Here is a 27,368-nt window from a genome sequence, read left to right on the forward strand (position 1 = left end):
ATGCTGCTCTTGATTCCATTCCAGCACGTTCTCCTTTGCCACTGGCTCCCATGCTCCAAGAATCGCCTTCTTGCTTTGATGATAGTGTGCGATGATGTACTTGTCCATGCGTGCATGGAGCCGGGATATGGACTCAAGAGGGTCAAGACGAAATGAAAAAAACGATATTGGAACCACTGCTACTTGAGCCTGGTGATCTTTTCGGCTTTATCGAATTTGAGAAATCAGAAAGAAAGATCACTGGCAACGTTTTTAAAAGTTGAATCCAAGTTACGTGTAACTAAACTGGAGTTTAATTGCTATTTGCCATTATAACTCAACTCAATTTGAATAATCTCAAATTCTTTAACCCCATCCCCAGTCCTCACAGAATAATTGCTCTCTTATTTGCACTGGTTTATCTTATACCAGCCCGCAAACATAATAAGGTTACTTGAAACAGAAACAAACTGCTCAACTAACCGTTTCCGTATCAAGTTAAGAAATCAAGAGAAACCGGGTCTTCGCTGTCTGACTTCTGACAGCAAGGTAAATAGTCTCGAACAAGGGACGATGTAACTTGAACTTGAGTCGGAAAATGCATGTAGAAGTGGCGCGAAGATTTGGCGGTTTACAGGTGTAGTGTACATGAAGATTGTATCAGTATAGTGGAGTCACATCGGCTACAGCTAAGACAGACGCACTGTTTCACAACTGTCACTTCAGTAGTTTCCATCTGCTCTCAACCCGTCTCCTGATGTTGAAAACCATTCCAAGTGGTTGTAACATGACGTGGTTAACTCGTCATAATGGATAACCAATACTAGAAGTCATTGTCAGGTCGTTCCGCCGCGGTTGTTAAAGACACGATAGATTTTTAAAAATGCCTGCAACATTGGGTCGATTTAAAGGAGGCCGAGTAACGGGATAAATCAAAATAATGCTATATCGGCCATACTGATGATATCATGCAGTGTTTCCATCGTGACCCCTCAGACTTCTTTTGGCTGGTGAAAGTATGAAGTGGTATAAAGCCATGGTAGTCTTTTGGGTGTAAAGCGCCATCTACATGGAAGGCCCGCTATTTCCCTAGCGCCCGGCAGTAAATCAAGCTACTGCACCTTTAAGAGTAGTTAAGGAGAAAATCTGATTAAAGCAATTTGCAATGTCAACATTTAATCATTCTTCTTTTCAATGATTGTAATGGCGCCTAGAACCGTCTCAAGATCGAACATCATTTTGGATGCATTCTCCTCTCATTCCTATAAGACCAAGTAAATATCTTTACTCTTGCAGAATATTCACTGCACTGCCGGGTGCTGCAGGGCTTTTTCACTCTTAATACATGCACGTCATGTTTGAAATGTACGAGTCGGGGAATGAGTTGAAAAGCCTGGTATACGAGGATGCAACCTAAGAGGCTCTCTGATTATCAACACTATGCCTGTTCACGGTGTGTGTAGAAATGAACTGATAGGACAACCACTGGCCTTACACAAGCAGCATCAGTCTATATTCCTCGCCCGGTTCTCTGTCAATTCAATTATTTTAACGACTGGAGTGGGTGGATGTGAAGGACTTGGAAGTTTACCGAACGGGAATATCGGGGGATTCAAAAAGTATAACGAGAGGGTTGACAATTCCATCTATGTTCCAGAAGCAGTAAGCGAAACGTGCATGAGCTGTACAACAGTTCCATCTGTTTTCCAGAAGCAGTAAAGGAAACGTGCATGGACTGTACAGCAGTTCCATCTATTTTCAAGAAGTTTCGAGTAAAATGTGCATGAGCTGTACAACAGTTCCATCTGTTTTCAAGAAGTTTCGAGCAAAACGTGCATGTGCTGTACAACAGTTACACACCTCTCTCCATCTCTGGTAAGCGAAACTGCATGAGCTGCGACTTCTATACGGGGTGCATGTTTATGATGGCCGAAAAACCATTGAAGATTTTTTCAAAATCTCAAAACCTTATTTCTGAGAGCGACATGCGGCTCTTATCATTGACATTCTCCGGCATCACTGGAACGAGTGGATAGCTTCGAATTCATTGGAAGAAATTAAGAAGAATGCTTGAAATTAACAGGAAATTGCATTTTATTAAAAAAATTTTCACTTTATCGTTTTACCGCCCACACTGAGCTGAGGCTGTGATGGGTGACTAGCTCTCTACATGCCCATGATGGAAATAATAGCTTTTATCGTGTCATATAATTTTCTTTGATTTACAGCAGTGCGGGTCACAAAACTAAAATCAGAGCCATGGCTTTTTTCAACATTGAAAAAGAGGCATCTACTATTTTGTAAATGTTTTCCTCCGAGTTTATTCTCAAATTTGAGGCGGGGATCACTTCTTTTGTGCGGTCTGATGAATACGTAATGAATGGTGGCAAAGTCTAAACTATTTTTTTTCGGGTCACGTCCAAAATCGGAGCCGGTGGGGACGAGTAGCAAATTTTTATTTTGACCTGGCCTAAGGAAACAAGCTAGAAAAAAAAGTAATAAATGTCAGTGTCCAACGTAGGTGCATGAAGCCTTTTAACGACAACAAGTATATATCTGGTTCCCCCGTTCTAACCAGTGTACGATTTGGTTACAGTGATACGTCGGTGTGAACAGGGAACGAACATGGGCAAATCTTATTGAAAGCACATTTTAAAGTCATCGGTGGATACTGCTCTAGTGTACGAACTTGTTACGGCAGTCACGTCTGCAATTATTGAAAAGGGACCTCGGACATTTGGTCCTTGAACATGCGAACATGGCCGCTGGGTTTCCGAAAAATTCTCCGCATTTGGCGTATGCGCACTGGAAGCTAAGATCGCTGCATTTCTTCTCGCATGCGTGTTCCTGTCGGCACTGTTCTCCGACTGCTCCGCTTTGACAGTTCTTCGCATATGCTGTCGACGCCAAAAGCAACAGGCAGACGGTAGCAAAGATGATGATAACCTGAAAGTAGAATAAAAATGACTTATTTTAGCGACGTTGATATGCATGTACATGTATATATGCGAAAAGTGAGTCGAACAACAAACCATCGAAAGACACTCATCATCGGGAGGCTAAGTGAAAAAATAATTGTACGGGGGACACAAGTCAACTCTGATTCATCAACGACTGAAGTGTCACGAAATGCAAGGGGCTTTTCGCCGGTAAAGCCTCCCGAAGCGTCACGCAAAGGCCAATTATATATATATTTCTGATTTGGGGTTGTTCATCCACGTAACACTACACATCACTGACTTGAAAAAGAGGAAGTTGAGCTATTTTGCGCTTTCAGTATATAGACTAAATGATGAAATTGGTTTGATAGTTTGTTCAACTGTTCAATGTCATGGGAGAAAAAAGACTTTCTGCCGAGGACAGAAAAAGGTGAAAGACATGGTTGACAATCATACGTCAAATTCTATGTGGATATTTAAAGTCTAATTTAACTAGACACAACTAGCCATAACGCTAGAAACACATGTAACAACATGGACGGATCTAATGGATGAGAAGTGAATCAATAACCAAATGATGAGGAAGGGTTATCCTGGGATAAAATGTGTCAAAATCGTTGTTTTTGTATCAGGAACATGAAAATTTTAGATGAAATCTGCCCTAAATTGAATCATTCTATACAAGTAGTAATATTTCGAAGTAGGATATTTGACGTTTGTTATTTTACGACGTTAAAAATACCAGACAGAGATAAACTTAACTTACCTTCATTTTTTACGCGGCGGCCTATACCAGTTAATACATATAAAATTATTTTGCAGTTGTGGTGATGTTTCGTCTGATGTGACGTTTGAGGAGAATCAAAGTGGCCGTTTAATTTGATTGAGTCCATTTATATAGCAGTTCGACATGCCCACATAACAGTTTGTAGGGAGCGGACCAATTTCGAGTTCACAACGGTAATTAAAAGTTATATAATTGATACTTACACCAACATACCACCAGAATCGGTATTATCCTAAATCTGGTTGTTTGTATATAGATGTTATTGCTTCATGAAAGTCTTTTGAAAATATGTCCCACGTCTATTATAGGGGACATTCTCGAATTTCTCAGAAGAAGGTTATCCATGAAAATCATTGTACAAAATGTATATATCAAATTTACTTGAAGACAGATCTTTGTAAGTGCCGTCGTACTTAACCAAACATTCCAAACCATTACATAATCACCCTAAGCTTCAGAGACTAAAGCTCTGTACACACTGACAACATTTTGGGAAACATGTTGGCCAACATGTTGTCCAGGTGCGATGTTATCGAAAATGTTGGCAGTGTGTACAGTTCGGAAACATTCGGAAACATTCGGTAACATGTTGGCCAAATGTTGCTCAAATGTTGTCGAAATAATACAAAATCAATTTTGTTGCCGAGTGTTGTCGAGTTTTATCCAATCAGAAATAGGCCACAAATCACATGATCTACCTGAAGCCATGTGATGTAGTCAAAATAGCAGCCTCCAGCAAGGAATGGTTATTGAGTGAAGTGGAACAACTTATCGCAGTATGGGAAAGTTGTGCCTGTTTATGGGATGACAGTAGACAGGAGACAGTGGTAGGCCCCATGCTGGTCTCTCATATATATCCATGGTCTTGTCCACACTCTTTTCTCATCTTTACGTCTTCTTTGCCTCTTTCAATCAGGATACGTAAAATTATGGCAGAGCCCCCGACAATGCATCTTCTTCTCTTGGAATCTTCCATTGTTTATGAATTTCCCTCCAAAATCCTCATTTTCTCAGAAACATTCGATAACAAGTTGCCCAACATGTTGTCGAATGTTGTCATGTGTATACAGGGCCAAATTTTCGATAACATCGCACCTCGACAACATGTTGGCCAACATGTTTCCCAAAATGTTGTCAGTGTGTACAGAGCTTTACACTGAGTTCTCGTAACAAAATTAAATACGACCACCACATACAGAGTCAGTCACTAACATTCTGCTCTTGCATGCCCTCTTTGATAATAACTGCATAACAATATTACCGGTACAATTATGTCATGATGATGATATTGTCAAATTGCTCTTCGAAGGTCTTACGCATCTCCACGCACCCCCCCCCCCCCCCCACACACCAATGGGAGAGCTCTAATCGCTCAAAATGTCAGTGGTGGATGACCCAACTGATCCGGTGTTGAACAGCGGATGGGTTCTCCTACGGTAACCACAGTTCAAAAGTGACACATCTGCGATATTAACTACATGTATGTTATCTTTACATCAGTCATGATACTATCAGAATTTGACAATGCCGATGGTATGAAAATTACTTTAAAGAAGTGAGTCTCATACAGCTGTATAAGTGGTACATATTTCCCGAGTTGAGGTCCATTGTACACATGTACGTGTTCGTACATGTATCAAGGCGTGGGGGATCAAAAATGTGATACAAAGTGTCAATATAAGTATAAAACGATGGTATAACTCACCCCTATAATCCCGCAGTTCGAATACTCATTGAGATGGCCATGGTATCATTCATAATCTGCTGTATTTTTATGTAGGTTTTATCAAAATAATTGCAGTTTTAGCATTGGATGTGGGCACTATCTCTGGGACAAACATGGTGTCATGCCAAACCTTCGATGGCATGGTATTCTGCAACATTGTCTAATCATCAACTACTGAATGTAATGAGGTTAGATGTTGAAATCAAAAATTTGCTGCCAGCTACTCTCCTTAGAGCGTTTGACAGCCTTTGAAATACCCCAGCCAGTAATTGTAACCTTCCCATCACTGACTTTGGCCATAGCCTATTTCATTTTGATACTTTCAACTTTAATCGGAATTTGTACGAGTATTGAGTGAAACCCCGGAGTGAAACTCACTGAAAAAGGCCGACAAAATAATGTGTAAATAACTGACGCACAGGCGGATACGAGCTTCAGAACCTCTTAAACCATGGGAGGTGTTCAGATCCTGGTCCCCATCCAGTCCAGACGTCGCCCGGCGCATTCAGTTCGTAACTGTATATATGCTATATGTGTGGGTACAAATGTATGTGTCTTGGCATTATACTGTTACACATGATGATTTTTGCACCAGGTCATTTGGTTTACCTTTGAAGAGAAAACGACTGAGAAGTTAAAAAACAGTTTTTTATTCTGAAAATAATCGACGCAATGACACACTACAACGACTGTCGATTCCTAACTGCAGTAGATTATACATGTACATGAGACAAGACCACAATTGATTTTTTAAGCCTTTTAGCAGTTAAATTGTCAATGTTTGACCGCGACGCATCAAAGAATGCGTCAAGTAGTGAAACTGAAATTCGGATATGATATACGGGTTAGTCTTGCGAGTAACTGGTGCGATGGAAATTGGTGATTGACCACGGAATTTTTTTTATAATCGACAAATTAGACAGACTTTGATATTTCCACTGTTTTCAGCCAACTGGCAGAAAAAACTCAAAACACGCCCCCTATTACCCAATTAGCAAAATTCGAAATTAATTTTTTCATCAAATAATTCCTTTATATCTGTAGACTTGCCACAGCAAATATTTTTTCAATACCTCTCCAAATATGTACTTGAGAGTAAAAAACATGCACTCGTCTAATTGATAGGCCTCGACCCTCCAACCTATGAATATTCATTAGTGGTCTTGTCTCACATGTACATATAATAACACATGCGCATAACAATGGCGTAGCGATGTATCAGAATAGATCCTTCAAAGAGTCTAATAAAATGACTTACTTCTGGGATCTCAATCATCTTAATTAATGAAAACAACATGTTTGTGGGATTTGAGCATCGAAATATGCTTTAAATTTTAATAACTTGCAATCTCATTCCTCATCTGTCACACGCGACAGTGCACAGTAAGTGAAGATCGCATCAAATCGGCCATAATTCTAACCGCGAAACTAGGAAATCTGTACTGCTTTGAGCGACGACTGGCGAGGTACATGTGGTTTCATATTTTGTAATTCATTTTGTCTCGCTTTGTCTTTGGTGTGAGAGAAACCAAACCAGGCTGGTTGACGCAGGCTCGCGGGCACCTCGTTTTGCTCTAATATGGAATGGTACCAATATGGGATATGAGATTCTTATGGCGATGACGGATGATGTAGCCAAATCCAGCCACAGACAAAGCCTTATAGAGCAAAGTCCTTCAAAAGATGACTCTTCATGTAACTTGGGTTGGAAAGTTGGCCCGCAGAGCTTCTACGTTTGATGTTTGTGATACATGTACGTACATGTAAGGACGGTCAATACTGTAAAACAAAGCACATAACAGCAAGCGTGCAAAATCCTAAATATCTCCTCCAAAACAGACACACCGAATGGCGGGTACTATACATGTAAAACACCTCGGTAGATATGTTGACTGTTTTCTATGTACATGTATAGTATATTACACTGCACATCGTTTTGCTGCACTCCGAGCAATTTTTTGAGTCGCAACCACAACCGCTCACATCTATGTTGGTTCCTCATTGAAATCCCGCAGGGTCTCACCGCATGACAATTGACAATATTGTTCTTGCTAAATCACTCCCCGATATAGTAATTGATAATTTCATACCGAAACACAACATCAAAATATCAACTGGTATCGACAACTGAAATACTGTAAAATAACTTATTTTTCGATATGCGTGCATGTCTATATTCACTCGCAGCTAGGCACCCCTGTGAACACTGCACAGCACCGAAACCGTGATAGGTGTGCGTGGTAATTTACTCCCCAACAGACAGAGATCCCCGGCAAAAATAAGCAACAGGATTCTTTATCAGATCTTATCCTCATCCGATCAGTATATACAATGCGGGACCGGCTTGCGCACGCGGTATCATACTCAGTAATTTTAGAGTTCCGGTTCCAAAACACTGATGGAAAATAGATCACGGAAATACATGTAATCTTGGGAATGCACTGCATTCACCACATGCATGTAATATTCTGTTCTGATGTCATCCACTCCCTCCGCTATACTCATCGTCCCTGCGTCACCCCCGATGCATTAATACTAGACTGACGACTTGCCGTACTCCTGTGGTATTGATGAACTCCACAACTCGCTACGACAGTAGTGTTTTATATGTACACGAATACTCCTAGAATGCATACGTGCCGTCAGTATTCCTTATATACACACATTACTGTGCACTTACTGTGCACTCAAAAACTACGTCAGGAGTGCTATACATACTCCAAGCACTGTAGCAAATATCACTATTGACAACATGATAATTGACACAAGACAAATACACTTCCGTCGCCTTTGTCTGTCATAGTCTGGGATCTGTAAGTAAAATAAAAAACTGGATAACAGTGTACTCATCATCATCATCATCTTCATCATCATCATCATTTTACCATCAACATAATGATTATGTCGGCTTTAAGAATCATAGTTTCGGTCTGAACAATTTAAACCTAAACAGACGAGTGCACATTTCAATTCTTGATACATGTATGCGACGAAGCACTGCTTTTCATATCGGAGTATTCCGAAAACTTGAAAAGCTGAGAAGTTGTTTCAATCTGATAGGCACTTCTTCCTTCGTCTCTCATTGAAACCATCGTGAAGGAAATGCCATCGGCGGATTGTATTATGAAGTGCATCGCTATACATTTTTCTGAATGCATAAGGCGCAAACACTATATCTATATGGGGCAATGGGATCATTTTCGAGGACTCTGCCTTCTTCGTTTATATGCCAAGCACGGCATGGAAAAAAACAACAACTTACAGAGAGAACCTCTACGACGGATGTGGACTCCTCACTTCCGGAATTCAATGATTTGCTGCACTCTGTAATCAGACAAAAAGGGCATAGTTAACACGAGTCGCTTACTACATGTATATCGACTAGAGAAGTCACTCAGATTAGATATGTCGAGAGTGAATTACGAATACAAACTTTTCAGGTATACCTGTAGAAGGTTGGATATTTCGGCATTGTCCGGAGAATGTGCGGATTTCACACAAAAATCTAGTTGGCGTTGGTCGCAGCCTGATGTTACAAAGATAGATGACACACAGTGACGGACCCAGAAGGTGCACTAATCACGGAAACGAGGGAGGGTCCCGTGTGCCCTTCTCATGCAGGAAAAAAATGGAAATTTAAGTACCAAATACAGTATCCGTTTTCATAAAGGTTCCGTAGGTTGCTGTTTGACGAAAAGGAGGAGAGTGGGGAACGCACCTCATGCCTGCGGAAACCTCTTAAAACTTTCCAATGCACCTGCCACACTTGCATGTATCTTCGTAAAACCAAAATTAAGCTTGACGGACTCCCCGCACTACAGTCTGTCGCAACCTTGCCACTTCTGCCCGAATCGCTGCAGTGGGCAGATCCAATTAGCAATCGTGAAATCTACAGGTATGGATCAGGAGATTGTAAACCCTTCCACCTGGCTGATTAAAAACACGTCAATTTTTCACTTGTGGAAATCCTGGGTGCGCGGTGTCACTTGTCATACAGATTATGATGCTTTTATGGTTATGTTTATTTCGTCGCCATGGCAACGCGATTGATAAAAATATTGAAGAGTTGGTTATCTGCAGGCTGATCCGCGCTTGCAGCTAATGAGCGTGAGCGCAGCTGTAGTCGATCTCACCTTGAAAATAGTCACCAAGAATACCTTGTTAGTGCACATCAATGCACTACGTGTGCTTTTTTTCGCTGCACTCCAGGCTTTTCAAGCGATTCTTTAGGGGACATACATGTATTTGGAACCTATTTCGGTTTTATATGCGACTGTTTATTGACATTCATCGGGCGCGAATGTTTTTTGCAAAAGGTTCCTTTTTAACATTAAGTGATATAATATGTGATGAGGTGAACCGTGATCGGGTAAGCTGTTGAAAAGGTACATTGGCGGCTGGCTAAAACGTTTTAATTTTTTTCTTTAACATTTCAATTTAATTTAATTGAATCGAATCGAATTGAATTGAATTGAATTGAATTTGATTGAATTTAATTGAATTTCAATTCATTCTTTAACATTGAAAATTATCATGTTTAGCATTATTTGATACAGCATGATTGGGATGCTGCGTGAATGATTGCGTGAAACTGGTGAGAACGTGAACATGAATGCGAACAGAAAAGCTGGGTCTGAATTGTTGATATACATGAACGTCTGTTAAAAAAGCCCTTTCTGAAAATTTGAAGTAAAGCGCTAACACTACACTTTATTCTTGCTAGTAATATCATGCCTACGTGTTAATATTTTGATATAAGTTGTTATGTATATATATATACATGTACATTCAGTGAAAAACAGCACAGAAGTGAAGATCGGGTTAGAAAAAATAAAGCTACGTATCGACTGTTACTTCGTTGACTAATGGTTGATATCCGCTTTTGACACCCCGCTTCCGACTCGTCATCTAAAAAAAGTAATTTCAGCCTTCTATGCATTGAACACTCAGTATATTATCATGAATATATAACGCCAGAAAGGAATGACTCTTCCTTTGGAATTTACTCTCGGCTCAAGTTTCAAACCCACATCAAGTAATCATGAATTTGAGATTTTATGACCGCTGATGAAAGAAAGACCACCATTTGTCTGTGCATAAGAAAACAATCGATGGACTCTTCGTTGCGTACTCGACGGTAGTCAAGTTTCGGCAGGTTCCGCATTCCCTACGAACTACGAAGCAATGCAGGCTACGAAGTTATCATGTCGTACATGTAATGTAGCTCTCAACAAGTTCTATACGTTTCTGGTGTTTCGTTTTGTTCTGGTTCGAGATAGTCATAGTTTCTTGTTTTACAGACGCCCGATATAATGTCGAGGTCACTTCACAAACGATACGTACCCAGTTTATCTAAGTCTGGCTGCACAGTCCACGGATTCACGTCACCATATCTTTGCATACTTGAAAGCATATCACGAATATCGTGAATATCTCTGAAATTAGATGGTTGGATTAGTATGAAGCCAAGTCACTTTGTTGTATGTATCCCAAAATTGACCTTTCAACACCTAGTGAACCAATCCCGCCATCGCTATCGCGAAGTAGAGAATTAGAAATCGCCGATATGATTACGTAACACTCATGGATGCTAAAAGTACCTGTCACCCATATGCGATGATTGAAATGAAGACCATCAAGAATACGTTTCCTTTAAAAAGCAGATTGTGAAAAAGTCTCAGTACAAAATGAATTGAAGAAGCCTACGATGTACACAACCGATGCATTTGCTAATTGTGAGAACTTCTTTGAAGGCATGGAGGATACGAGGCGGCGGTCGCCTCGTCTATTATATTTCGAAAAGGTCACAAGGAAAGATAACATCTTGGAGCCTTTCATCCTGGTGTTTAAAAATGTTACATGTGGTCAGAAAGCTTTGACTATGATGGAGGTACATGTATGTTCGACATGTCCAAAATAATACAACTGAAGATTGCTTCTGACCTTTTACAATGTCCGTGGGTGGACAGAGTATAGTGTCAACATGGTAAATAGAATGTCAAAATACACTATACGTTTTACTGAACTTCGGGATTTTCAAGTATCATTCAATACTCTTTTTACAGAACTTAGTGACTTTCAAGTACCATTCAATACCCAAGTCAAAAATGATGATTATCTTTTATACGGACACCTTCATTACTTTTGCGATGAGCTCTGTTCATCGACCCCCAGTTTGTTGTTTATTTCACCACTTTTCATCGACTTCATCGACCTTCAGTTTGTTGTTTATTTCACAAGTTTGTCTTGACTTCAATTCGCCATTACATCCTATATATGTTTACATTATCTTCCCCAAGTAAGATGTTTCTTTCGTTTTTTATCAACTGTTCATCAACCTTCAATTTCTTCTCTCTTTTACCTTTAATACTTTAGTATTGAATTTTGAGTTCATAAAAAGCACTGCGAACAAAACATCTGTTCATCAGCCTCAGGTTGTTCCTTTCTGGATTTTTTTATGAACTTTGTAATAAACCCTTTGTTCATCATCCTCCAGTTCGTTGCTATTCAAAAAACTTACTTTTGTAATACCCTCTGCTCATCTGCTTCCAGTTTCCTCTTATCACCAGAAGGCATGTCGAGGTGTTCTACTGCTATGGAACCATACCGATGATTGTGCGTGGTTAGTTGACACTCCTGTAGTCCCGTTTGAATAAATATGGATTTACCTAAAATACATGTACATGTATAAGGAATCAGGGCATATCCGAATGGGCACGGCACAGATACCTTACTAGTTACAAACACCTCGGGATTTACACTGAAATCGCTTTCAGTCAAAAACACTGTGTCTAAAGAAGAAGCACTTAACCTACCTGTAGAAAAAGGGAAGAATCGTAATAGTTCTAAAGTCCTGAGCATCTGCATCTCGAACACCTCTAGGCATGATGAGTAACTGCTCCAGAGTCTCTCAATATCGTGTCTGTCCGAACTCCCAGGGTGAGCTAGAGTGCTGCAAGCAAGTCGAAGAGGAACGCATTGAAAGCAGTGACTTATTCGAACATAAATTTGAATATCGACTAATACATGTAGATCACAGCATTCACCCACTCTGTTCATGAAAACGGTTCGGATCACCATTAGTACTGCAGTGTGAAATTATGGTAAGATCCCCCCCCCCCCCCGAGAGAAAGAGAAAGCAAACTACTCAATTGTATGATTTGAAGCTGAGGTCATTAGTTTTAAACTATAAATCGTGCACTTTAGTTCATAATCGTGCAATTTGGTAGTGACGAAATTTACTTGGCTATTGGGATACTTGGCCACCAAAACATCGTACTTTGTAATGCAGTTCGTCGTTCGGAAGGTTTACAAAACCTGACTGATATCATGCCGCAACTGATTGATATGTCTAGCGAACGCTAAGAAGAAAAATAATTTTTTTACTCCCTCTTCTTTGATCAACACAATTAGTGACGAGATATCAAAAGCCCGTTCTGCTACATTAGGCAGGCCATAGTAAAGTCTTCATGCTTACATGCACTACATGTAATTGCCATCCATGCTGATAATCTAATCTATTTTTCTGGGTCAAACTCGTGTTAAGAATAGACACATTTTGGATACTCAATGATGTCGCCGTCAGGTCTGTCACTAGATGACAAGCTGCACTGACTGACATGCTTGTATCATGCTCGAGACATGTAACACCTTTGACATGCCCCCCCCCCCCCCCCATTATCATTTCGACTTTGACACAGCTAAGCCTTCGTATGACTGTCGTAAAAAATCTTGGTATCAGTTAGAGTTTTTCTTAAAGATCGCGGGACCACCTTAACGTATACCGATGCGAAAAAACAGGCCTCGACAAGGAGAATTACAGAGGCTGCATTCAAACAAACTCCTCCCCACTACTGAAACGGTTAACCAGTTTCAAAATCAGTAGAGCTCAGTGGAGACTTGAACTTGAAATGGTCCCCAACTTACTTCCGTAGGTGAGGAAGAAGACGGTTTTTGTTTTGCTTCGCCAGCGTGCATGCTCTCCGTCTCGACTTCTTCAGCTCCTCTCTGAAGTTCTCCGAGTCCTTCATCCCTCCCAATGCGACCACCATTGTACTGTAACGAGCTATCTCACGATTGAAGTCCTTTATCAACTATTCGGAAGAGAAAAGTATAGACATTAAAGTTATGCACACACAGGCTATGAAGAATGTTTTCGTACCACATGGTAAATAAAGCATCAAGTGCTCATGATGTCGTCGAGCATAATCTTGATGTGAAACGAGCTAGCAAAGCCAACTTTAACTTGAACTTTGTTTTACTCAGCGGTCCGGCTGAGCAAAATTGTTGCTTTTTAAAATCCCCACTGATAGTTAGCATGCAGATTATGACAGCTCTTGATATACGATATATTGACGTTCTATCAAAGTTCATTTTAATTGACTACACTTAATGCGGTATCTGGATTCATTTCCAATCTACATGTAATCCAGTAGTCAATGCTCCTAAAACGAGCTGATCAAATGCATCAGAAAATGTAAGTTATGGATACAGTGAGCGACGTAGATGTGATGTACATTACGTGCTGTTGTGGCACTAGTGATGTACGTGGCCGTGATGAGGTGATGACATTTCCAACAAGACGCCGGATGCTGGAACATGTTATTTGTGTATACACGCATAATGTTTTGTTTTGACATATTTATATAAAAGCAAATCGCGTTCCTCAGACCAAGAATACAACTTTCCTTCATAATTATGTAGACTCACCTGACGATACCACTGCCCGGCAAAAGGGCAACGTTATTTCTGGCACACCCTGTATTTCAACACCCGATGTATATATAAGGCAAGCTATTATCAAAACGAGTTTTCGTTACAAAAGTGCAACAGCCTGATTCGTCCATACCTCTTCCCATCAAACATACATGATACATCTATTGTGATACATGATCCCTCAACCTCAAACAACATGAAACAAATACAGCCATTAGAAAATCAACATGTCCATTCCTTCAGAATTGATGAATTTATATAGGAAGTATCGTTAGTGCCTCAACGTAACAGCATTAGTCTCAAATCTAAGTATCATGAGAGAAAGCGATGTCTAATTTTCCCTGTGTATGGATTTCTAAATAAAAGATAAAACCACTGCCATGAAGGGGAGGTGGATCAAGCTTTAGTACAAGTTACTCTCGAGGCTGTCGATCTGTCGTCCATTCATGCCTTCATGAAGTTGGGAGAGGGACGACGCCGATCCACTGCGGGCGGAGTGTAGGCCATAGGGGATGTTGGTACACCATCACCATTTATCTCAGCTGTTGACGTGGACACCAAGAATATGCTAGACATCATTTTATTCTAAACAGAAAACAACGAATTTCCCACACCTGCCGGCTACATAAGTATTCATTTACAGATATATACGTATCGAAGAAACAAAAATAAATTGGAATGGAGACCTTACCGTGCTGTAATTGCTAGGGAGGTGTTCCGATTACAGAGGTCATATTGTATAGCAACAGCCAAAACAGCAAAAGTACTGTCTCTAGAGAGGGTGTCCTGTTTACCAGAGTCTCCACTATTGGAGGTTCCACTGTAAAGAATAGCAACCAGACAACCCAATTAGGTTGTCAAGGACTTATGATAACAGGTCCATGTACATCCATGATATAATATTTGTGGTATTGACAATGAAAGCAGAGTACCATCGATTGCTTTTTGTTTCTTGGATAAGTACGGTGATAGCAAGAGATACTGGAGTCCCTGGTGTATAAGACCTTGGAGACAAAATGAACTTCGGTAATATGATATAAATGTATCGGTTAGAAGAGCAGGAATTTTCTGTTCTTTTAACATAAAACGTGTACGAGTGTTAATAGTGTACCGTGAATTTGACCTCGGCCGATTTTGTGGTGAGCGCCAAATTATCTGGCATGGTGACTCAGTCCGCCTTTGGCCAGGAGGGCGTAGCCTGTCGGGTGACAACGTCCATTTAGACAGGCGCTTGCTTGTCCTGACAAGACACTAGTTGCAATCGAAATGATCTTATATGCCAGGAAGCCCAGTATCTTATTTTAACCTAGAATTGTGGGACCAATCAGCGTAGATCAGAAGACAAACCTGACGTTGAACAAAAAGCATCACTGGTCGACGCCATCTTTGGAGGGAAGGTCTTCTCACCTAGGGACGAGATCAACTAAGAGGTTAGGGACTAACCTTACTGTCTCAACTCTTAGTTCATTGTGATAACTTTCATAAGACAACAGAAAGCCACAATTTTGCACGGTAATTATATCGTGTCACCAACTCAATTCTCACACAAATGACACTTGACTACATTTTGGCTCTCATTTACTTTGATTGGTTCCCCCGTACGACCGCGAACTCGGTACCCGGATACTGAGCAACATGTACTGTTCGCCCATAAAATCAGTAAACGCTACACTGACAGCAACCTGGACTGCCATGGTGACTGTTCGACCGGACTGCAGTACCATGATAATAAAAGTAGCAATGAAGAAATCCTGCGTTTTCCCAGCCCGTACTGAACAAATGCTATTGCTAGTAGCAGATGCAATTCGATTTTCATCTTGGGTTTGTGATGAACATACGATTTCCAATAATACCACTAGCATTAATTATCTACTCTCTATTGTTCTCGGTCCTTTGGAAAGAAACACCTGTATTGACTGGGATATTTGCGCTTACACTTCCTGGGTGCAAATGGCAGCGCACCTCTTATGATTGGCTGCAAATTGCTGGTAAATATCACGGACAGAACACGATTGAACAATACGAATAGGTACAGAAATCGTCTAACACAAATTCTCTGTGTTATAGTCTTTATTTTGCTAACACCATCTTACGATATTGAGCACTTTGTTTCCTGGACTCTCTCTCTCGGTTCGAAGACCCATTTCTCACACCGGTTGCTGTACACAGATTTTAATGTCCCCCAGGAAAAAGTGTCCGTCGTGTGGTTCCATAGAGGCTCATGGCCTTAAGCGCATGACCTATAATCTTTTATTCCCCGGACATTCTATCTTATCAAGAATAAATAATGACTAGGTTTAATAGTTCTTGTTCTTATCGAGACTTATATTAAAGAGGTTGAATAGCGCCTCCAGAAGCAAGCAACAGCGCCACCCGTAGCAGAAATAAGCACTGCTTAGTGACGTCATGGTTTCCATCTACGGCATCTCATTTGCATATTTTTACAACCTCATTTACTACGAGTTATAAATATGCCAGTAGCACGTGTATCATGCCGGGCGGCGCTGTCAGGTGTTTCCATTATGGGTTACATAATCGGCTACAAAGAGGCCAGTGTTCTAGTAAATGAAGTTAGCACTGATAGCGAAAGAATGTTAATTTGAATCTCTACCATTATGCTATCGGATTCTGCATTGAATCAGACGGTTGTACCCGTGACTGCGTTCTACAGAAGTCCTTACTCGAACGCTCGTACCATCGACCTCGCGAGTCAGGGCTAATTGTACAAGAATCATCTATCGATTGACCGCTGACCCAAACAACGATGGAGTGCAATAAAGCTGCCATCAATATAAGCCCTGAGTTTGTCCACTGAACCAGCATGAATATCGGCTCGCCAGTCGTCGCTCATCAGTCACGGCATGTCAGTGCAACTCAGTACAATCTCGTCCGCAGACTGCATGCGTATTTAATGCAGACTGCAGTGATGTCGTCCGTCGAAAAAGAGCGGTATCCGAGTATGGAAGCCATCTTGTTTTTTTTATTTCCACATTTTGGCTAGATTTCTATCTTGATCCCGTTCTTTCTCTTGAATAGTTTTTGCCCGCAAATATTCGGAGCACCTCAAATATTGTACATATAATCAAATATGGATTAAAGAATCTGTACTTGATAGAATGTATATTGTTGGTATGTTTTTGGGTAAAATGTTGCTTCCCCGGACACTTGGGGATATGCGGTAGATGCAACATTGTAAAATTTGCAAAGTTTGTACCAAATAACTGCCGGTAACAAACCCCTTATAATAAATGTGTTCATGCTGTACAACAAAACTTGCCTGTATGCACTTTCTTGCAACTCCATAGGCTGTTAGTATTAGCCCAATGCTACATTTTTATTCGCATCTTCGACTCGTGAGAAAGGAGACAAACATATGCAGTGCATCTCTCAAACAAAACATTCAAAGCGGATCGAAAAGGAGACATGCCCCCTGATGTGAGAAAGTTTCGCACCTTTAATAAGGTGTGTGATTATGACTTTGAAATATATCCCTCCGTCCATATTGTTGGGCGTTGGTCAACAGTTATAATGAAGCACACAACAGCAAAGCTTTAATTTGATAGTGTTTGACAGAGTTCGCGTTCAACACTGTCGTTCAGACGAGAATAATTCAAAAAATTTACTTGGCATATTCGAAACTAGACTAGACGAAGCAACTAAACCTTGCACTGCATGATAACTTCCACTGCTTGATTAATCGACCATTCATGCGAACACCAAGAACTGAAGTGTTGTGTGGAGTAGGTATCCATGGTAACGGCAAGACTCACGACATGGTGGCCGTAATGGTGGCGAGCACGATATGCTATACACGAATCGGATATCGCCGTCTTTGTTGGATAACGAATTTGTCCGACAACAGATTGATGTGCTGTCGTGCAATCATGACGAAATCAAACAATCGCCTATAAACTCCTTGGGGCGAGTGAAGGCTCAAAACCTTTAAATGCCTAATGCAAGGTTTTTGAAATGCCAATCCAAATTAGTTTATGAAATGGTACTGGTGTAACATCTGTGGTCGTTCCCCATATTTTAGTCATGCCAGTGTTTCCATAAATACAATAGACACCTAAAGAGACCATGATTTTCAACAGGGGAAAACCGGAAACTCACAGAATGGTGTCGATCTATCTTTGAGCATTCCCAAACAACACTCAGAAACGGAAACACTCAAAAACGTCAAACTGGTTCATGGAATCTCAAACCAAAAAACTGAATTTTGTCCGGAAGGACTATTCATTAAAGCAACGCCAAGGCACCGACCCTAAGTGTCCGTGACGGAGGCGGAATCAGCAACAACCACCCCGAGAATCTGCTACCTCTCCGAGTCGCGGTCAAATAGCTCTTCGAGGTGGCCTAATAGTCTTGAGGCTGGATTCGCTCGGAGAGGCGGTTGGCCACGACTCGGCGAGCTGGGAGATTCTCGATGATGATAAAAAGGCCTGATGATACGCTGGGGCATTAAATCCTTTTCACTTCAGGTACCAGATTAAAATACAAACAATATAATGAATTTTGGTACTTGGATACACGCAGCTACTCCAAATCAATGAAGTTCACGTTAATGGGTGTAATATATCGAATTGCCTTGATTTGCATTCTGTTACGATACAGCTGCGATTGGCAATCAATAACCTACTTGTATCTGGTCTGGTGATGTCTAGGTAAACTGGCCACACGCTATACGCATTAGTGTTTTACGAGTAAATACAATGAACAAGATTCGTAGTCTTCGACAACGCAAGAATTGACGTACTCCTCATTACAAGGGGACAGCGAGGGCATGAGATATGGTTTTTCACACAAAAATAGCTTTCAGCACGACGACACTTCTCGAAACTTGTTAGAATAACTGAATCATTGAACTGCAATAAACAGTATACTAGAACGGGTTGTAACCACAGGCCTGCCTGAAATTCGAATGCCATGCCCAAAACTGCCTCGCAACACTGACGAAAATCATCGTTAGATCAGCATTATTGAGAAATTATATCAGTGGCGACACATAGTGGCAAGCAGTGGAATTATCCTTCTAGCCAGGTTAATCCCACACCCAAGATGTTCCTTTAATGGAATATTATTGATACGAATCAGCCCAGTCTGGATGAAGACAAAAGAGGGTCGGAGTTTCTTAATTCTCTGATTTATTCAATATAAAAATGTACAAATAAGGCAAATTGTGTCTATAGTATGGACGTACATGTATATAATTACATGTATTTAAATCTATATACTTCATGTATGCAATATGTACTTGTATCATATACATGTACTTAATTCATGAATTCACCTTTTTGTGGGTTACTGTGGTTCTGCCACTCATGTCATTGGAGATAGGCAGGAGCCATTATAGGACGTCCAATTGGTAGTCTCCATGTGGCTATAGTATGGACAGTTGGGAACTGCATGGGTCTGACTTAATTCAGTAAATATTAAGTGAACGATAAATAATTCCTGGTACAAGCTTATGAATAGACCCGCGATGTACTATCTGACCGAGACACCTATCGGCGACTTAGTGTAACTTAATCCGACTCGCCAGGCTCCTTCCTGTAATCTCTCGTTGAACCTAAAATTCAGGTTGAGCACGGAATTTGAAATAATCAAGAGATGTCAAATTCCCCATGATGGTACTAAGAACTTAGAGAGAGACAGGGGCCAGAGATGTACTAAGAACTTAGAGAGAGACAGGGGCCAGCCTGGTCGGTTAGATCAGGGAGGTTTTCAGAGAGATTTTCTGTGTAAAGCCCCCAATATCATCCTCGAAATCACTCTTGCAAATCAAACACTACCAAATCCCCTAAGTGTGCATATTAGTCACCAACGGTCACCTACAGACCCGCTTGATAAATAACTCTGGCAAATTCCCTCTTACGATATATAAACCGAAATTAACTTACCTTGGAGCAATCGTTTTTTCCCGAGTTGTCGGCGGTCTCCTGACCATCATCTTGTTCACTGTGCGTACATGAGCTCAGTTTTATATTATCATTGGGAGTTCTCGATCTCCTTCCCGGGTCCTTACTCATAGCTTAAAACATCACTGATTGAGATTATATCTGTCCACAAATTCATCTTCAAGTCACCATCTTCCTTGACATGCTAAACGCAAATGGGCTTGGAATATCGCCTGTAATGCACTGCAAACACTGCCACTGTAGTCGCCTTATTTCGCCAAAGCTGCTTCCAAATTGCAGGAATCTGAATGAAATGGCACAGTAGTGCTGCTTTACACGTAACCTTGGCAACGTCGTAGCGCCGATTTTGCAATATGACTCGGTTGGCGTATAGTTCGCGTGGACTTATTGTCTCCAACAGCCACCGGACTGAGGCATCCCCGTCTGTTCGTGATTATTTTTAATATCACTAGCGCTTAAACAATACGTGTAGTGTCTATAGTGACAAATGCGCACTCTTTAATATCAAAACATGTGTATGGATGTACATTATTATATTGATTATCACATTTCGTATATTGATTATGTGATAACTTAATATACACAGACACCCTTGATTAGACTATTAGTTGTGGTTCCACTACAGGGTTTAGATCCGTTTCTATCGCATCCGCATGAGGTCCGAACTTCGCTTAGTCCGGACTAACGAAGGTGGTGCAGTTCTACAGGATTGGTAATACGGCTACAGGCGGCGCCACTCTATGCGCGTTAGGCTGAACTCTTCAAAACTGTTTTATTTTGGTGTTTACTTGGTCCTTGGTCTTTGGATGACCAAGTTCAGTCAATTCTTTTGCTATTTTAGCGTACACTTTCGTGTATTTACAGGTCCCATTTAGTTGGGCCTGAATGTCCTCACGCTCCCAAATGGTTAGAATCGCGAGGGTTTCCACCTCTGTCCATGAACAGCGAGCCATAGTTACGATAAAGCACTAGAATTTACTTAAATCAAGAATTGAATTATGAAATGAGAACGAATCAGAGTTGACCTGTTGAAAGAAATACCGCGTGTTTGTTTTGACAGAACCAACACTTCCGCTCATGCGCAATACGTTCACATTGACACGCCACCTGTAGCCGTACTTAGTAACTTGATCATAATCCGGACTAATGCGGTTCCATTGTAATTTCTGCTTTAGATCCGGGTCTATTCTAAGTTCGGCTTAAATCCGCTTGTCCTATCCGCACTTAATAAGACCGCTCTTAGTGAGATCCGGACTTGTGTAGTCCGGACTAGCTGTAATGGAAGCACAACTAATTCGGATGTAGTCCGCACTTTCCTGTAGTGGAACCGCAACTTACAAGGGGATGCGGCTTAAAAAACGTGGTTTCCGCAAAAGTAAGGCCTGTTCAAAATGCGGCATCTGGAGCCGCATGACGGCATCCAAAAATAAATGTGCGGCATCTAGTGAAAGGAGATACATTTGCGATCGGCACCCAAAGCTGATGTTCTTAACCAATTTATGCAGATAGAGGACAAACAGACATCGTATATCCCACTCAGTACACCAGCCTGAGCTAACCTTTTGCAAATTTTCTGTAGCTACATTAGGAAACGCTTTATGAAATGAAAAAGTGTATACAAAAATAGCGCTACAATCGCACCTCAGAGCATCTATAGATTCATACATTTTCTGGGGACGACGTCACATGTACATGTACATGTAGTCCCACTATATTCCACCTCCGTTCTGAGCAATTGGAAAATAAAATGCACTGGAACGGTGCTGGGCTTTAAAATTCTATAAGACTTAATAAAAAACTAATTTAGGACGTTTCAGTGTAAGAGTCCCAATCTAATAGAGAGTTAAATCTCCGAGAAAACGAAAATAGGATTACACTTAAGATACGTTTACAAAAAGATGTATATATACTTCTTATCAAAAGGGGTAACAAGATTTACAATGAAACATGTAAGTATTCATGATAGAGAGAGGTGACAATACACCATCGGTAAACGCGAATCGCGCTCCTCTAAACTTTTGGTCTAAGACATGTATGTACATTGTATAGTTGGTTTTTTAGCTTTTCATATGTTTTGTGTAAAATCCGTCTTCATTTGAAAATGCACCTGCCATCTTGTTTGGATTGATATCAGGACATGTCTGAATAAAATACCCACAGCTAACAAAGGTAACCTGTAGCGAAACGCTTATAAAAATGGGGAGTTTGCAGTTATTTTTCCACTGTGACAACAGTGGGTCTGTAGTCAGGGAAGAGAGGTCTTATGGGTGTGTGCGGGTGCGTGTGTGTGTGTGGTGGTGGTGGTGGTGGTGGTGGTGGTGGTGGTGGGGGGGGGGGGGTCAGTCATGCCCCGCTCTGCTCTACCCTTTGATGTCTTTTGGAAATTAAAGATTTCCTTATTTTTTCACTCTCATTGCGTGCTAATGCTGTTTTTGCTATAAATTATCCCCCCCCCCCAAACAGATAAAAGGACGATGGCTGCTGCTGTTGTAACACTGTGAGTTATAATCTTATTTTCCCTCAAACCTCGACCACACCTCAACTACCCTTCTACTGAATTTTAAATGTCATTCTGACATTAATCATGTTTTTTTTCTGACATCGTTTTATTGACATCATGTTATTATTTGTTAACGAATAAGGGTTCCTGTCAATCACTGCCTCAGAATTGTTTTCATTGCGGCAAGAAAAAATGTGCTTACGAAAGATTGTGGGGTGCTTACCAATGATTGTGGTATATCATTGCCTGATTTAAGGGCCTCAAAGTGCTCAGGGTGTTTACAGCTTGAGACGCCGAGTTATTGCTTTCTCTCTAAAGGGCACGGCCTTCAATTTCCGATCACTAAATATTTGGGTCAGTGACGATTTCTTTTTCAGTAAATCAAATCGTGCTATGAGTGATTTGTGGTGAACATATCAATTTATCAAACCATGCCTTTTATAGTGCACAATTAGGACACCAACAATCCATTTTAATCATGCATATTATCATTCTGCATATCTAAATTCAGTCATGCCGTTTGTAGTATTCGTTTTGATGTATGTGCAAAAGCGGGCTCGGTACATTTTTGTAAATTTTGAGTTGGGTGCAGATTTGAATAGAAATGGTAATTTATCTCAGATAAAAGAGTTAGTTACAATGCTAGCCACCAATTTCGGGAAGCATGTATAGGGCACGGTCTTCTATTTCCTAAATATTTGGGTCAGTGACGTTTTCTTTTTCAGTAAATCAAATCGTGCTATCAGTGATTTGTGGTGAACATATCAATTTATCAAACCATGCCTTTTATAGTGCACAAGGACATCAACAATCCATTTTAATCATGTGTAGCGGTAAAAGGGCAGTTATAATATTTGTCACCGTATACACTTCGCAACTCTGAACTCGAACCCACAGACTAAACCAACTAAAGGCCTCCATACACTGGATGACAAAAGTCATTTTGTGGCTTGTTTCCAAAAAAATGTTGCAATGTGTATACGATTGGAACTTTTGTTACGAAGTATCCATATGTCCCGCCTTGTTGAAAGTTGAATAACGTTAACCACAAAAGTCAATAGGTGTGTAGATGATTACGACTCAGTATTGTGACCGTGTTTCAGGTGGCCGCTCCAGCTTCAAACTCTGGAGTCATCTTTTACAAAAGTCATCCATTGTGTATTCACTCAGTGACCTTTGTGGGCATGTTTACCCCTGTAGCTGTGGAAAGCCTGTGGAAAGCTGTGGGAGACCTGTTGCTCATGGGACAGGAAGATGGCTACGTGGTATTCAGAAAAAACATCAAGATTTTGTGATCTTTTGGGGGTGCAAGAATGTCTTTTCAACGTCAAGTCCCCTCTGTACCACGATAGGAACAAAAAGAGAAAAAAGATAGCCGAAATCGCTACTGAATTGGACGTCACCGGTAAGGTTCACATTGGTAATGTTGGTAAATATGCCCCGACCAATTTCAATACACGTTTACCCAAGAAATAAATGAACAAAATATATTAATATCCAGTTTAATATTATTTGCTTGGAAGACCATACAAGAAAATTGGATGTAAACCCTGTGATTTGGATTGCAATTCATCCACTACTTATGAATCTATGTTGGTCGTTTAAATTAGAATGAGGACAGAGCAAATCGCACGCGGAGCCACTTCCCTTTGCGTGGTACACAGGCTACAGTCCTATAGTCTAAAGATTCTGAGGCAAAATGTAAATCTCATTCATGTTGATTATACTTGAGTGCTTGTACTGTTTTAATACCCGCTGTTGTTTATGCTAACAGCAGATGACGCAATCCAGAAAATCGCATTCGTCTGGTTCGTCTTCGCCGAAAGATGACAATAGGGAGTTTCCGCATCGCTTAACATTACGATTACTATTACAATTTCAAAGTCGTAATCGTAATATTCTCAAAACCGGCATGAACCAGAAATTTTGTTTCCGCATTCACACCAACGACTGTACATGGTTTCCTGTAGTGTAGGCCCTATACTCTGCTCTCATGCTCTGGGTGCACCTCTTTCGGCGCTAAAACATGATCAAAATCGCCGTTGAACGAGACGAATGTACCAACGACGATTTCGCGGGGGATGACGTAGCATCAAAAATCGATGACGTCAACCACAAATCGTAATCGTAATCGTAAGCGATGCGGAAACTCGCTATCGAGAGACAGACATACCGATGCGACCAGTTCGGTGTCTGCCATGGTTATGAAGTGTGACGTCGGTGGAGAAGAGTTTTGGTCATTGTTGACGTGGAATGTCATGAATGTGTAGTGACCAGTCAACAACTGTTGAAAGTCACAAAAATATTTGTGGCAAATGGTGATTTCTGGGATCATTTTGTAGCAAATGTGTGCTACATTATTGACTATTGTCGAGTGTCACCTGGAAACATATGTCGCAGTTGCGTTTTGCACGTCCACATGTCTATCTGGAGAAATTTCGACTTCTGTGGAATGTCACCAGAATGTCTTTTGTCGAAGGTGACTTTTGTAGCAGCTGATTTCTACTTTTGTCATGTAGTGTATGAAGGCCTACATTATTTATTATCCACGTCACTCCAACTTCTTATCTACAACCGACACAGAAACATTACAAAATAAGGTCACAGCAAGGTATCAACAAGAGTTGATATAAAAGAATCTTACCATGCTATAAGGTCAAGGGTGAAGTCAATTAAAATGCTCTGGCGCTTTTCAAGAGAAATGCCTTGTTTAGCTACAGAGTGTGAAGGCTGGCTTTCTGGATCTGCCAGGACTTACTTAAAAAATATCTTAACATCATCATTTATACGTAATTACAAACACCCCTAATGGGTAAATAGCCTAGCCCAAATATCAGGCTCTGAGCCAACTAGCACTCAGTAATTAAAGAAACAACCAATCAGCATACAGCAATCAGCATCAGCAATCAGCATACAAGATTATCAGACAGGGCCTAGGGCAGAGGCCTAGTAATCAGCTGCTAATCAGGAAGATCATAAAAGGGGTCAAACAGCTTAAGAGATAAAGATTATAAAACAATGGAAAGGAGCAATTAAGAAGGAAGGTGTTGCCTTTTTTACCTGTTGTCTTTTTTACCGGGCTTTTTTTTCGTTGTCTTTTTTTCCGTTGCTTTTTTTACCGTATACCATCATGATGTTGGCTCATGTTGAATTGTTGGCGAATTGTTGGCGAATGTTTGCTAGTGTAGACCAGGCGTTTGCTAGTGTAGACCAGGCTTAGCCTGGTAGCCTGGTCTACACTAGCAAACATTCTCCAACAATTGTTACACTAGCAAATATTCGCCAACAATTGTTGGCCAACATGAGCCAACATCATGTTGGCGAATGTTTGGGGACCCGTGACACTATCAAACACAGGCAAACATTGCCAAACAAGTTTGGCTAAGTTTGGCCGTGTTTGGCATGAATTTGAGGGCAATTTGGAGGGTAAATCAGTCATTTCTCTCCATTTTTCTTTAAAACAATGGAGAACCACAGGAAGAAAGCATGCCTAGGTGCTTCAGCAGCAATTCTTTCAGTTGTGATTAACCCCCGTCGCCGCCGCAACTGACAAAAGCCATACTTGTGGAAAAAGCATGCATGGGGCCTATCACTGCCTCCTTCAAGAGTAAAGGGCCTCAGACCCAAAAAGCCTTAAGAATTTCCTTCGGGTGGATGAAGCTTTTCGTATTCCGAAATTAAATGTTCAATTTCTTGAAATCTTTCATTGAGGCTGCCATTTTGTCCCAGTAGCTCCATCACATGATCCAAATCTTGCTAGTGTAGACCGGGCATATCATTTATGAGAGCGTATAGGGCACGGCCTTCAATTTCCGAGCACTTAATATTTGGGTCAGTGACGTTTTCTTTTTCAGTAAATAAAATCGTGCTATCAGTGATTTGTGGTAAACATATTAATTTATCAAACCATGCCTTTTCTGGTGCACAAGGACACCAATAATCCATTTTAATCATAAATATTATCATTCTAATCCTGCATACTAGTATCTAAATTCAGTCATGCCGTTTGCAGTATTCGTTTTGATGTATGTGCAAAAGCGGGCTCGGTACATTTTTGTAAATTTTAAGTTGGGTACAGATTTGAATAGAAAAGGTAATTTATCTCAGATAAAACTCTTCTAAATCAATTTCGATGAAATTTCAAAGAAATCACTTGATGTACATATAAATAAATTGGAACCGAGGAAGGCTGAAGAGACACCATCTATAGTAGATGCGAGACTGATGGGATACAGTCACTAGGACAGTCAGTCAGCCGCACGTACACCACCTGAAAATGGACCACCAATCTTGGTTCGCGAACCAATGCCGCACCATCGAAAATCCACCAAGCGCGTACACCAGCGCTGCAGCTAGTTATAAAATCCGGCAACAGATGGCAGGCAAACAATAAGCAGAAAGCACCATTTCGAAAGCGCCGCCTGTCGCCAAACCATCTAACTAGCTAATTGCCGATTCTTTAGCGCGTACACCACTTTAACAAGCCGGGCGAATGTGGTGGTGTATACGTGCAATTGGTCCACCAATATTTCGTGGTGTACGCGCAACTATAGAAAACCTGGCAAAGCACAGGTGCTTCGTTGATGGCCTATTACGTGACGCTATAGTCATTCACAAATGTACATGTATTAAGTAAGGAAGTAGGTAACGGCAGAGTCTTTCAATGATATAAGACTTTGGCGAAGAAAATATTCTCAGATGTTCATATCGCAAATCTTTTGTGCTATAGAGCCGTGTTCATTGTGGCGTGTTATGACAATATGAATAGTGTCTTACCAAGACAGGAAGTTACCAAAGTTAAGAA

The 27,368-nt window shown here is 40.8% G+C and overlaps 1 protein-coding gene and 1 long non-coding RNA gene across 4 annotated transcripts in view; both read right to left on the reverse strand.

Annotated features, from left to right (window-relative positions):
* Nucleotides 1-2,055: 2,055 nt before the first annotated feature.
* On the reverse strand, nucleotides 2,056-3,726 carry LOC135483749 (uncharacterized). Its single transcript, XR_010446374.1, has 2 exons — nucleotides 3,685-3,726; nucleotides 2,056-2,925 (listed from the first exon to the last, which is right to left on the reverse strand). It is a non-coding gene; the product is annotated as an uncharacterized LOC135483749 (long non-coding RNA).
* A 2,339-nt stretch (nucleotides 3,727-6,065) lies between these two features.
* The window catches only part of LOC135482799 (regulator of G-protein signaling 9-binding protein-like), a 50,061-nt gene continuing 28,758 nt past the window's right edge, over nucleotides 6,066-27,368 (reverse strand). Inside the window, exons 1-8 of one of the 3 annotated variants that reach the window (XM_064763189.1) lie at nucleotides 20,047-20,522; nucleotides 15,494-15,553; nucleotides 13,358-13,524; nucleotides 12,247-12,383; nucleotides 11,952-12,099; nucleotides 10,775-10,866; nucleotides 8,694-8,755; nucleotides 6,066-8,242 (exon numbers count right to left, since the gene is read on the reverse strand). In XM_064763189.1, the coding sequence (XP_064619259.1) occupies nucleotides 8,126-8,242; nucleotides 8,694-8,755; nucleotides 10,775-10,866; nucleotides 11,952-12,099; nucleotides 12,247-12,383; nucleotides 13,358-13,524; nucleotides 15,494-15,553; nucleotides 20,047-20,175 (912 nt within the window). In that variant the 5' untranslated portion in view covers nucleotides 20,176-20,522 and the 3' untranslated portion in view covers nucleotides 6,066-8,125. Of the gene's footprint in view, nucleotides 8,243-8,693; nucleotides 8,756-10,774; nucleotides 10,867-11,951; nucleotides 12,100-12,246; nucleotides 12,384-13,357; nucleotides 13,525-15,493; nucleotides 15,554-20,046; nucleotides 20,523-27,368 lie in introns of those variants that run through there. The other 2 variants (XM_064763191.1, XM_064763190.1) reach the window with 2 other exon arrangements.

Source organism: Lineus longissimus, chromosome 2 (genome assembly GCF_910592395.1).
Source record: "Lineus longissimus chromosome 2, tnLinLong1.2, whole genome shotgun sequence".
Classification (NCBI taxonomy): Eukaryota; Metazoa; Nemertea; class Pilidiophora; order Heteronemertea; family Lineidae; genus Lineus; species Lineus longissimus.